General features: G+C 58.3%; 1 protein-coding gene across 2 annotated transcripts; it reads right to left on the reverse strand.

Moving 5' to 3' along the window:
* On the reverse strand, positions 1-11,522 carry AGXT (alanine--glyoxylate aminotransferase). Of its 2 annotated transcripts, XM_078869731.1 has the most exons (11): positions 11,095-11,520; positions 10,411-10,603; positions 7,767-7,831; positions 6,172-6,272; positions 4,821-4,891; positions 3,903-3,987; positions 3,366-3,461; positions 2,896-2,965; positions 1,908-2,003; positions 1,489-1,617; positions 1-1,311 (listed from the first exon to the last, which is right to left on the reverse strand). In XM_078869731.1, exons 1-11 carry the CDS (start codon positions 11,326-11,328, stop codon positions 1,204-1,206), a joined length of 1,248 nt encoding a protein of 415 aa, XP_078725857.1. In that variant the 5' UTR covers positions 11,329-11,520; the 3' UTR covers positions 1-1,203. The 2 variants fall into 2 exon arrangements, with proteins under 2 accessions (XP_078725857.1, XP_078725856.1); XM_078869730.1 differs by lacking the exon at positions 1,489-1,617 and having other exon boundaries at positions 11,095-11,522.
* Positions 11,523-12,522: the final 1,000 nt, after the last annotated feature.

Here is a 12,522-nt window from a genome sequence, read left to right on the forward strand (position 1 = left end):
TGTTTTATTTTTATTATTTTCCTTCTACGTGACTTTATCGAAAGAACCAAGAAGTCTGCAGTTTGCGTGCAGTGGTGAAGTGTGGGGGTCTTCACCCCCCCTCCCCCCACCCAAGACGTCCAGCTTTAGGGGAACTGTTTAAAGCTCCCAGTGGTGGTTGGTGGGGCGGAGAATGGTGGGGGACGAGGCCCTCCTGGCAGCATGGGAGCGAGCAAGCAATTGCCGGCTGAACTGTGACCTTGAGCTGTGGGGGAGTGTGGGTGGCCGGGCTTGGGCTGGGTTGGGCTGGGCCGGGCCGGGCCGGGCTGGGCTGTTGCCCCTTGCAGCGAGCTCTGTGCTGCATGTGCACGCGAGTGACGGCGGCGTCCAGAGATTGACCTTTTTTAAAAGAGATTTACGCGTTTAAAGTTAAACTACTGTTGTCGCATTTCGTCCGCTTAATCTTCAGCCACGATAACTATTTATTAACTATTCTGTTCGCGCATCTGCTGCTGCTACGCTTGGGCTCGGAGGTTCTGGGGATGTGTGAATGATTAAGGAAGCATCGTGATTGCCGTCCGGTGTGTTCTTCTATAATTTATGTCTGACTTGTGTTGTGTTAAATCAAAAATTACGTCTTGCGTCGGTGAGTGTGTGCATGTGTGTATGGTGGGAGCGGTGGCGCAGTGCTTAGCATGCTGTGCTACACCACCCAACAACACCAACATCGGTTATGGATATCCGAACCGGTTCTGGGCCTCCCTTAGGTCGACTCAGCCTTAATGAATTGAGCACCCCGTGCGGTGTGTAGACAGCACTGGGGAGACGAAAGGGCGTGGCGGCGCTGGCCCACCACCGCCCGGCTCGTGCGCCGTGCCGGCCTTCGTGGGGGCGGCACTTGCCGCAACGGTCTGTGGGCTACCTGGGAGACCTTTGTCTCTGTGCGCACGGTCCGTCGTCGCGGTGCGGTGCACCTCGCTTGTACATTCGCCTCCGTTGAGTACGCAGAGCGGTTTAGCGGCACGCGCGACGTCATTGCTCAAGGAGCTCCGACTGGCGAGGGGGGGGTGGCGTCCGTGATCAAAACACCACCTTCGCCACCCACACCGCATCGTGGCAGTTTGTCCGAATTTACATAATAAATTTGGTGATGGTATATATATAGACACGCGTGTCAGTGGTGAGTAGTGAGTGTTGTGGTTAGTCGGTTGTGTGAGTGGTGAGTCACAGCTTGGCACGAGAGCAGGTTGCCAGCGCGTCCCTCAGTGCCAGCAGCACTTTGTCCACGTTCTGCTCCGTCGAGTTTTGACCCATGAGCCCGATACGCCACACCTACAAAGACAAAGGTTCCCCACCCCGATTAGCCTTCACAGACTGTTGGGGCAAGTGCTGCTCACGCGGCATGCTAACCACAGCACTACCGCTCGCCCAGGATGTACAAACCCCCTGAACGCGTGCCTACCGCTCTTCACGTCTCTACCCCCTTAACGCGTCCCGACCCCCATTGACCTGTCCTGCCGTGGGTCCCAGTCCCCCGGCGATCTCGATGCCGTGGCGACTCATGATGAAGTCCACCACCTCCTTCCACGCGTAGCCTGGGGGCACCCGCACCGTGGTGATGGTGGGGAGGCGAGCCTCCTGCCGCCACGTGGGGAGACGGAGGGACACGTGGTGAGACGCGGGGACACGTGCTTTATAAGAGTGAGGGGGGGATGGGCGAGGGTGGTGAATGTTTAGAGGTGAATGGTGATTGGCGTGGCGAGTGAGTGGTCAACAGAGCGAGTGGTGGGCGAGCGAGTGGTGAGCGAGCGAGTGGTGAGCGAGTGGTGAGCGAGTGGTGAATGAGCGAGCGAGTGGTGAGCGAGCGAGCGAGTGGTGAGCGAGTGGTGAGCGAGTGGTGAGCGAGCGAGTGGTGAGAGCGAGCTCACCTTCTCCCCGACGAATAGCTGCAATCCGAGCTCCGTGAGGCCGCGGTGGAGACGCAGAGCGGTCCGCCCGTGCCGCTCCCAGCACCGCTCAAGACCCTGGGGGTGAGCGGTAGGGCGAGCACACAGGTGAGCGGTAGGGCGAGGGGTAGGGGGTAAAAATCACTTGGCCTTTGTGCGTCATGCAAAAACACGAGCAGTTCCTAAAGAATTGCATTGTGTGTGAGTGTCCAGGCGTGTGGTTCAGCGAGTGGCTAGCCAAGTGGATCGCTGAGCCGTTAGAGTTGTTGAATGAGTGGGTAGGTGAGTGGGTAGGTGAGTGGTTGGGTGAGTGGGTAGGTAAGTGGGGAGGTGAGTGGGGAGGTGAGTGGGCAGGTGAGTGGGGAGGTGAGTGGGGAGGTGAGTGGGGAGGTGAGTGGGTACGTGAGTGGGCGGGTGAGTGGGGGGGTGAGTGGGTGGGTGATTGGGTGGGTGAGTGGGGGGGTGAGTGGGGAGGTGAGTGGGGAGGTGAGTGGGGAGGTGAGTGGGGAGGTGAGTGGGGAGGTGAGTGGGTACGTGAGTGGGTACGTGAGTGGGCGGGTGAGTGGGGGGGTGAGTGGGTGGGTGAGTGGGTGGGTGAGTGGGGGGGTGAGTGGGGAGGTGAGTGGGGAGGTGATTGGGTAAGTGAGTGGGTAAGTGAGTGGGTAGGTGAGTGGGTAGGTGAGTGGGGAGGTGAGTGGGTAGGTGAGTGGGTAGGTGAGTGGGGAGGTGAGTGGGGAGGTGAGTGGGTGGGTGAGTGGGTGGGTGAGTGGGTGGGTGAGTGGTTGGGTGAGTGGTTGGGTGAGTGGGTAGGTGAGTGGGTAGGTGAGTGGGTAGGTGAGTGGGTAGGTGAGTGGGTAGGTAAGTGGGGAGGTGAGTGGCTCGGTAAGTGGGTACATGTGTGGGTAGGTGAGTGGGTAGGTGAGTGGGTAGGTGAGTGGGTAGGTGAGTGGGTAGGTGTGGGCTCCGTTACCTCCTCCACCAGCTCTGCAAGTCCCTCTCGCAGGGCGTACACGGCAGAGATGGGGCCTGTGTGGTGATACCTGAGACAGGAGGACAAGGGGACACGGAAACACGGAGGCACGGGGGTATGGAGACACGGAGACACGGGGACACGGGGACACGCAGGTGAGCTGGAATGCGGGGGGGGGGGGGGTAAGAGGAAATGAAGGTGGGGCAGCGGGGGAGGTGTGAAGAGGTCGGGAGGTTGACGAGGGGGAGCACGAAGAGGTTGACGCTGAGGTTCATAATGGGCAAGAGGTTGCTGATGATGAGTGCGAGATTGATGATGAGGTTGTTGAGATTGATGAGGTTGAGGAGGGGGGGGAGTTGATGAGGTTGAGGGGGGGGGGGTGACGAGGTTTAGGAGGTTGAGGGGGGGGGAGTTGATGAGGGTGATGAGGTTGATGAGGGGAGGGGGGGGGGGGGTTGTTGAGGTGTCACCTGCGAGGGCCCTCGTCACAGCCCCAGTAGTTGGCCAGACCCTTCATGTCGAAGTAAAAGGAGGGAACCTCGGTCTTCCGCGCCAACAACCGCTCCCTGGGACAACCACAACCACCCTCATCACCACCGCAACCACCACCATCGTGGGGTGGTGCGTTGCATTGCATGTGTGGTGCCGTGTGTGTGGTGTGGTGTGTAGAGCGGTGTGTGCGGTATGGTGAGGTGTGGTGTGTGGCGTGGTGCGGTCTGGTGTGTGTGGTGTGTAGAGTGGTGTGTGTGGTGTGGTGTGTAGAGCGGTGTGTGTGGTGAGGTGTGTGGTGAGGTGTGTGGTGCGGTGTATGAGGTGTGGTGTGGCAATGTGTATGTGGTGCCGTGTGTGAGGTGCGGTGTTACAAGCGGTGTGTGCAGTGTGTGTGGTGTGGTGCGGTGTGTGTGGTGTGGTGCGGTGTGTGTGGTGTGTAGAGCGGTGTGCGCGGTGTGTGTGGTGTGGTGCGGTGTGTGCGGTGTATGCGGTGCGGTGATGTGCGGTATCCTCACCACGCTCGCTGGCTGAAGGAGATTGGGGAGGGGCCGGGAGGACACCCCAGGACCTTCTGCGAGCCGGTGTAGAGGACGTCGATCTCTACACAATCACAAAGACCCCCCGCACCGTGGAGCCTTCAACACAGCTGTTGGGACGACTGCTGTTAGCGAGCAGCACCCACGAAGGCCGGCGAGTGGGTGCGGGCAGCACAACGCCCGGCCCGCCTTTGTCTCCCCATTCATTAAAGTTTTCCCGCCGCACCGTATACTCATTTCAAGGCCCAGGAGAGCCACAGGACTGGTTATCAAATCTCTCGCCGTCGATGGCCACCTGACCCACGGGGAGGAGGAGGCCCCGTGCCGCGAGCAGCACGGCCTACTCCTCTTCGGATGACGTCAACGGGATTCCGATACGAATGTCCACCGCTGTGAAGCGGACCCGCAGCGCGCCTTGTGGTGCCACCACAGCATTCACCAGGGCGGCCGACGGGATCCGACTCGCAACAAAACAGCGGCCCCGCTACCGACTGAGCCACGTCAACCCCACCCCCTCAGTGGGGCCATCCCCCTCCCTCCCCCTCACTCCCCCTCCCTCGCCCATGAGACCCCAAATAATTATATGTTAATGATATTCACGTAGAAAATACGTTGAATGTTTTTATTATTCATAATTAAGAGGGGACTTTGTATGGGTCCCCCTCCTCCTCCCCTAGGAACTTTCTAGATCCACCTCTGCCACCCCTGACCTCGAATGACCCCAGCATTGACCCCTAACCCTTGAGCTTTACACTGACCCTGGCGCCAACCACAAACCCTCAACATCTTCAGGCTGCCAACCTTTAGCCCCTGACAGCGTGACAGCCACAGTGACCCCGCGGTGACCCTGTGGTGACCCCCGCGGTGACCCCCACGGTGACCCCGCCCGCCACTCACCCAGCTCGTCCATGTGCAGGGGAGTCCCTCCCAGCGACGCCACAGAGTCGACGATGAGCAGGCAGTCGGACCTGCCAAGGGGAGATGGAGCGCCACGGTGAGCAGGGCTCTGCGGGGATCGTCGGCGAGGAGCGACGATGCAATCGCATCTCGAGTCGATTTCTCTCCTCGACTCATTTTAAGGCTGAGTCAACCTAAGGGAGGCACCCCTGGGACTGGTTCACATCTTCCAATCGCCGCCGTCGATGGCCTCCCCCCGTTCTTCGACTGACGTCCACGGGATTCTTGATAATGCCCACTGCTTGTGAAGCAACACGCAACTGCGTGCGGTATACGCGTGATGTTTAAACATACATACCATGGTCAATACACAATCCTCTGCCCATGGCACGCGCACAGATGATGTCAGGCAGTTAAATGTCACCACGTGAGCGATGGAAAACACTTGATTTGTAGACCACTGCCATACCTAGGTGATTAATTTGTGCCCGCAACACCCCGCCAACCGCACCGCCGATTAACACGGTTGGCTACGTACGGTGTGGAAGAAGAGCGCACACACACACACACACACGAACCACGACCCTTTGCAACAAGCCGCTGGCGGCCACGTCAACCCCACAACCGCCGGAGACCGATCTGCGCAGGTGAACCCCCGCACAGAGGAGAGTGTCCGTGGTGTCCGTGGTGTCCGTGGTGTCCGTGGTGTCCGTGGTGTCCGTGTGTCCCCGTGGTGTCCGTGGTGTCCGTGGTGTCCGTGGTGTCCGTGGTGTCCCCATGGTGTCCGTGGTGTCCGTGTGTGTCCGTGGTGTCCGTGTGTGTCCGTGGTGTCCGTGGTGTCCGTGTGTCCCCGTGGTGTCCGTGGTGTCCGTGGTGTCCGTGTCCCCGTGGTGTCCGTGTGTCCCCGTGGTGTCCGTGGTGTCCGTGGTGTCCGTGGTGTCTTACCAACAACCACTCGTTCCCGACTGGGACAAGGGCTACTCCGCACCTTGCACCGGCTACGTTGTGCGCGTCGCTCTCGCCCCACGCGACAGACTGAGCGGAGGAAGAAGAAGAAGCAGGAGACGCTGCACATTATTTGCTCATTAGGTGGAGGAGGCCGCTGGGGCTATGAGAGAATCACGTGGTCGGCATGGACGTTGAATGTTAGAACGAGGTTAAGCCGCAACGTTTGTCCGGTGGTAAAGTCCGTGAGTGACCCACGCTGGTAATTCAATCTCGCTGCAAAACCTTCAACACGCGGCGCCCACAGGCTTCTACAGGAAAGCGGGTGCGCCAGGGGGTCTATCGTGGACCTTGAGGTTCGTGGGGGGTTGAGGTTTGCTTGGGAGATTGGGGGTGGGGGGGTTACCTGTGGCAGAGGGGTCCTATCCCCTCGAGCGGCTGCAAAACCCCTGTGGAGGATTCCCCGTGCGTCACGAAGAGGAGGCGAGGTCGGTGCTCCAGCAGGGCCTGACGGGGGGGGGGGGGGGCACGTGGACACGTGGTTGGGGGGTCACTGGGACACGGCGGCACACGAGGGGTGCACGAGGGGGACACGGATGAAACCGGGGGATGTGTGGATACGTAGGAGGGAGAGATGGGGGACACGTGGGCATTGGAGACACAAAGGGAACCCCCCCCCCCATGAGGACACATCAGGGATAAAGAACGTGCGTGCGGATACACGGGGATATGGGGACACGCCGGGGGACACGCCGCAGGACACGCAGGGGGACACGCCGGGGGACACGCCGGGGGACACGCAGGGGACACGCAGGGGACACGCCGGGGGACACGCAGGGGGACACGCAGGGGGACACGCAGGGGGACACGCAGGGGGACACGCAGGGGGACACGCCGGGGGACACGCCGGGGGACACGCCGGGGGACACGCCGGGGGACACGCCGGGGGACACGCAGGGGGACACGCCGGGGGACACGCAGGGGGACACGCAGGGGGACACGCAGGGGGACACGCAGGGGGACACGCAGGGGGACACGCCGGGGGACACGCAGGGGGACACGCAGGGGGACACGCCGGGCGACACGCAGGGGGACACGCAGGGAGACACGCCGGGGGACACGCAGGGGGACACGCAGGGGGACACGCCGGGCGACACGCAGGGGGACACGCAGGGGGACACGCGGGGGACACGCAGGGGGACACGCGGGGGACACGCCGGGGGACACGCCGGGGGACACGCAGGGGACACGCCGGGGGACACGCAGGGGGACACGCAGGGGGACACGCAGGGGACACGCAGGGGACACGCAGGGGACACGCCGGGGGACACGCAGGGGGACACGCAGGGGGACACGCAGGGGACACGCAGGGGGACACGCAGGGGGACACGCAGGGGACACGCCGGGGGACACGCAGGGGGACACGCAGGAGACACGCCGGGGGACACGCCGGGGGACACGCCGGGGGACACGCAGGGGGACACGCCGGGGGACACGCAGGGGGACACGCAGGGGACACGCCGGGGGACACGCCGGGGGACACGCAGGGGACACGCCGGGGGACACGCAGGGGACACGCAGGGGGACACGCAGGGGGACACGCAAGGGACACGCCGGGGGACACGCAGGGGGACACGCAGGGGGACACGCAGGGGACACGCAGGGGACACGCCGGGATACCACGGGGGGGGGAGGCCACAGGGACCAAGGGGGTATAGGGACACACGAGTGGGTACGGGGGCATGGGGGCCACACGGGGAGATGCATGGAGATACATGGACGCGGGGGGACGCACGCGGACACGGCGACATGTGGAGATGATACAGTGAGACAGGGACATAGAGAGGTATGGGGGAGGACACGGAGCCCGGGGGGGGGCGTTTAGGGGACAGAACGGGACACGAGAGAGACGAGATGAATGTGCGTGGGGACACGGGGACTCAAGGATGAATCCAGGAGGAGGAGGGGGGGGGGGAGTTCCGCGGTGAGGATTTCTCTCACCTGCTCGATCTGCGCGATGCTGAATCTCTCCCCCGCGGGGCCTTCCAGCGTCCGCACATCGGCTCCTGCGAGCACCCGACGCGTCATCCATCATCACCATCAACATCGACATCATCATCACGGTCATCAACATTGTAAGCGAAGTCGTCATCACGGTGATGGGGCAGTGATGGTGTTGGGATGGGAATACTGCAGCGATGGTGCCGGCAAATGGTCTAACGATGGTAATAGAATTGTAGCAGTGATGTTATAGTGATGGAGCTGTGATGGTGGTGCTTGTGGTGCCGGTGTTACTCTCATGGCACAGCGATGGTGCGGTTATGATGGTGGTGATGCGGTGATGATTCTGATGGTGGTGCTTGTGATTGATGTACTATTGTGCCATAACGATGGCGTGGTGATGATGATGGTGGTGTGGTGATGATGGTGGTGATGGGGTGATTATTCTGATGTGCTTGTGATGGATGTACTCTAGTGACAGCGATGGCGTGGTGATGATGGTGGTGCTTGTGATGTTGGTGGTGCTTGTGATGATGGTGGTTTGAACAGTTTTTTTAGAATTGCCCTGTGAGCTAAGAAGCTTTTGAATCGGGTTTCATGAACAAAACAGAAAAACTGTCAAATTGAAAACACAACGCTTGCAACAGGTCGCATAAAAATTCTAAATGCAATAAATACAGCAATGAAAAAAGTAAACAAAATTACAAAAATGTACAATATTTTACTTAATTATGAATTAAATGTTTAACTAAACTGAACATTAAGATTAGAGAAACATATTGCAAAATAGTGCATCTAGAGTGAGGAATAAGATTCGATACAATATTGAAAAACGAGGAATGGAAACGCCTGTGGTGAAATACTTTTTCCCGTGCAAACAACAAATTCGAAGTAACACGAGTCACCATAACAATCACCATGACATTGCATACATTACAACAGCACATGGACTCATATACAGAATAATAATAATACGAAAGACGATTTGTATATCATCTACTTGCTTCAGCAGTGGCAGACTGGCAGGAATACACTTGAAATAAATGATTTAAGATGATTGAGTTAAGGTAGTGACTGTAAATCAAGTTTCGTGGTGATATTATTCCAGAGACTAGGGGCGGCCACTGAGAATGCCCGTTTACCAAAACCTGTTCTGTACCGAGGATCATTCAACAAAAAACACGATGAGCTCCCTCGGGATAGTTCGGGCATCCCATGGTGTCAACAGATCAAACAAATATTCTGCTGAATTGGAACTACGGACATTTCTAATAAACGAAGCCTGTTCTAGATTTGAAGCTTTCGTGACTGCAAGGATTTATATTCTTAGTTTTTTTCGGTAAAGTCACGTAGGTAAAAAATTTAAATTAATAAAAGTAAAATAAATTTAGAATCACGACGTTTCGGAGGCAACACAAGCCTCCGTCTTCAGGTGGAACCGTCACAGCACGCTCGCTGTATCAAGTCAATGAGAAATTCCAAGAGATCCGACCCCGTAAATATACTGGTTGATGATTCTGGAGGGATGTTAGGCCAGTCTCTCTATATAGATCACAACTATGAGTTGTATAAGGGGCATCTAGAGCAAATCTTATAGCTGAATGATATATTGGGATGAGCTTATTTAACAATTAATTTGATGCAGACTGATAAACAATGTCACGGTTATCAAATAAAGGCAGTTTAGTAACCCTTATCAACTCAAGGTGAAGTTTAGCTGGGAAACAATTTTATGCCTATTAAGAAAGCCAGTTTTTAATTTAACTTTCTTTCCAGTATGATCATTATGATCCTGGAACGTAAGTTTTGAATCAATTATGAGCCCAAGGTAATTCGTTTTGTCTACCTGTGGTGGTGTGGTTATGATGGTGGTGATGATGGTGGTGATGCGGTGATGATTCTGGTGGTGTCTGTGATGGCCGTATTATCGTGACACAGCGATGGTGTGGTGATGGTGGTGGTGTGGTTATGATGGTGGTGATGATGGTGATGATGGTGGTGATGGTGGTGATGCGGTGATGATTATGGTGGTGGTGCCTGTGATGGCCGTATTATCGTGACACAGCGATGGTGTGGTGATGGTGGTGGTGTGGTTATGATGGTGGTGGTGTGGTGATGATGGTTGTGATGCGGTGATGATTATGGTGGTGGTGCCGGTGATGGTGATGATGATGGTGGTGATGATGGTGGTGATGCGGTGATGATTATGGTGATGGTGCCTGTGATGGCCGTATTATCGTGACACAGCGATGGTGTGGTGATGGTGGTGGTGTGGTTATGATGGTGGTGGTGTGGTGGTGGTGTGGTGATGATGGTGGTGATTGTGGTGGTGTGGTGATGATGCTGATGGTAATGCGGTGATGATGGTGGTGATGATGGTGATGATGGTGGTGATGATGGTGGTGATGATGGTGGTGAAGTGGTGATGATGCCGATGGTGATGCGGTGATGATTCTGGTGGTGGTGCCGGTGATGGTGATGATGGTGGTGATGATGGTGGTGATGATGGTGGTAATGATGCGATGATGATGATGGTGGTAATGATGCGATGATGATGATGGTGGTGATGGTTGTACTCTCGTCGCCCAGCGATGATGCCGGTGATGGTGCCCGCCGATGTGCGACGCCGCGGGGGATGTCTCACGCAGGCGGCGGGCGATGGAGGCTGCGCGCTCTCCCCACACTCCGTGGACGCACACCGCCACGCGCTCCCCCTCCTGCGCCAGGTTCACGATGGCCGCCTCCATGGCCGCGTGGCCCGTGCCGCTCACGGCCAACGTGACCGCGTTGCGCGTCTGGAACGCGTAGCGCAGCCCCGCGCGCACCTCGTCCATCACCTGGGGGAGGGGGGCACACGGGTGGGGAGACCGTACGCGTGTGTGTGTGTGTGTCTGTCTGTGTGTGTGTTGAACTTCGTTCGCACCGTACGTGGCCGTGTTTAATCGGAGGGGGGGACACGGTGAGACACGGGGACACAGGGGAGATACGGAGGGACACTGTGAGACACGGGGACACGGGGGAGATACGGAGGGACACGGTGAGACACGGGTGAGATACGGGGACACGAGAGAGATACGGAGGGACACGGGGACACGGGGGAGACACAAGGGAGACACGAAGGGACACGGTGATACACGGGGGAGATACGGGCAACCCCGGGGCGTGGAGACAGGGAAACACTGGGGTATGGGATTCAGGAGACACGGGGACAAAAGCACGTGGAGACAATCAAGAACCCCACCCTCATCACCCCTCCCTCATCACCCCTCCCCCTCATCACTCCTCCCCCTCATCACCCCTCCCCCGCCTCACCTGGCAGCCGCCTCACCTGGCAGAACTCGGGGTGGAGGTGTCCCAGCAAGGGCAGGGCGCCGGCAGCGCGGACCCTCGCCGACGAGTTGGAGGGCCCCGGGCCCAGCAGCAGCCGCGTCGGGACCCGCAGGGGCCTCAGCAGCTCCTGTGGGGGTGGCTGGAGGCTCAGAGCCCTGCGGGTCGCAGGACCCCCGATGCCCGGGGTCTTCATCATCGCGTCCAGGGAGCGGCGGAGCATGAACCTGTGCATGGGGTCGAGAGAGGGGCTCCTGTGTGCAGCTCCTCCTCCTCCTCCTCGCTGTTCCCTCCTCGTCCCCTGCTCTTCTTTGCTCTCTCCTCCCTTCCTCTTCACTGCCCCCCCTCCCCTCCCCTCTTCAGTGTCGGTGTGGATGTTGCGTGTTGTTTGAGCTGGGTCACTTATTGACGTGGACCTAACGGAGCCGAACTTTGCGCGGTGGTGATGCAGAGGGACGAGGGGCGAGGGGTTGGGAAGCGAGACCCAAACTCAGCACTCACTCCACGCCCACCACACACACAAGGCAAAGATCCCCCGGGTAGCCGACACAGGCTGTTGGGATAAGTGCCGTTAACGAGCACGTATGAAAGTCGGCACAGTGGTATGGACTCACGCCGACAAATCCACACACCGCGCACACACACACACAAGTAAACTGTCACACAGCCAGAGACTGCAAAGACTCACTCATACATACGCACACACACACACACTCGCACAGCCCCATACACACACACACAAAGCTCTCACACGGAATCATCACACAGACACACACCCCAAACAAAGGTCCGACCATGGAACTTAACAGACCGTTGGGGCAAGTGCTGTTAGCGAGCACACGAGGGAATGGGTGGCCAGCACCACGCCCGGCCGCCTTTGTCTCCCTAGTAGCGATGTTTATTACACACCGCACCAGGTACTCATTTGAGGCTGAGTCGACCTAGGGGAGGCCCAGCACCGGTTCAGATAATCGTCACTGCTGTTGGACACAGACAGACACACAGCCACACACACAGACACACGCACAGCCACACACACAGACACACACAAACACGCACAGCCACAGACACACACAAACACGCACCCTCTTTCTCTGATTAAAAAAACACTTCCAGATGTTTCAGAGTCACGAGATTCGTGCAAATTCCGCGTGGCTGGTTTTCCACGGCGCACGGTACAAGGAGAGTGGGGGGGGGAAGGCTCACAACGCACAGCCGTCTTTGTCTCTCCAGTGCTATTTTAGGAATTCGCCCGTAGCGGACAAGCAGAGTGCTCAATTTTAAGGCTAAATCGATCTAGGGGAGGCCCGGGACCTGTTCAGAAATTCGTCACCGGCATTGGTGGCCGTGAGAGGGAATCGAACTGGGGGGGGGGAAGGGTTCGCTGAGTTCGTAGCGCAGCACATGAACCAGTGGGGGGAGGGGGGTG

Source organism: Lampetra fluviatilis, chromosome 28 (genome assembly GCF_964198595.1).
Source record: "Lampetra fluviatilis chromosome 28, kcLamFluv1.1, whole genome shotgun sequence".
Lineage (NCBI taxonomy): Eukaryota > Metazoa > Chordata > Hyperoartia > Petromyzontiformes > Petromyzontidae > Lampetra > Lampetra fluviatilis.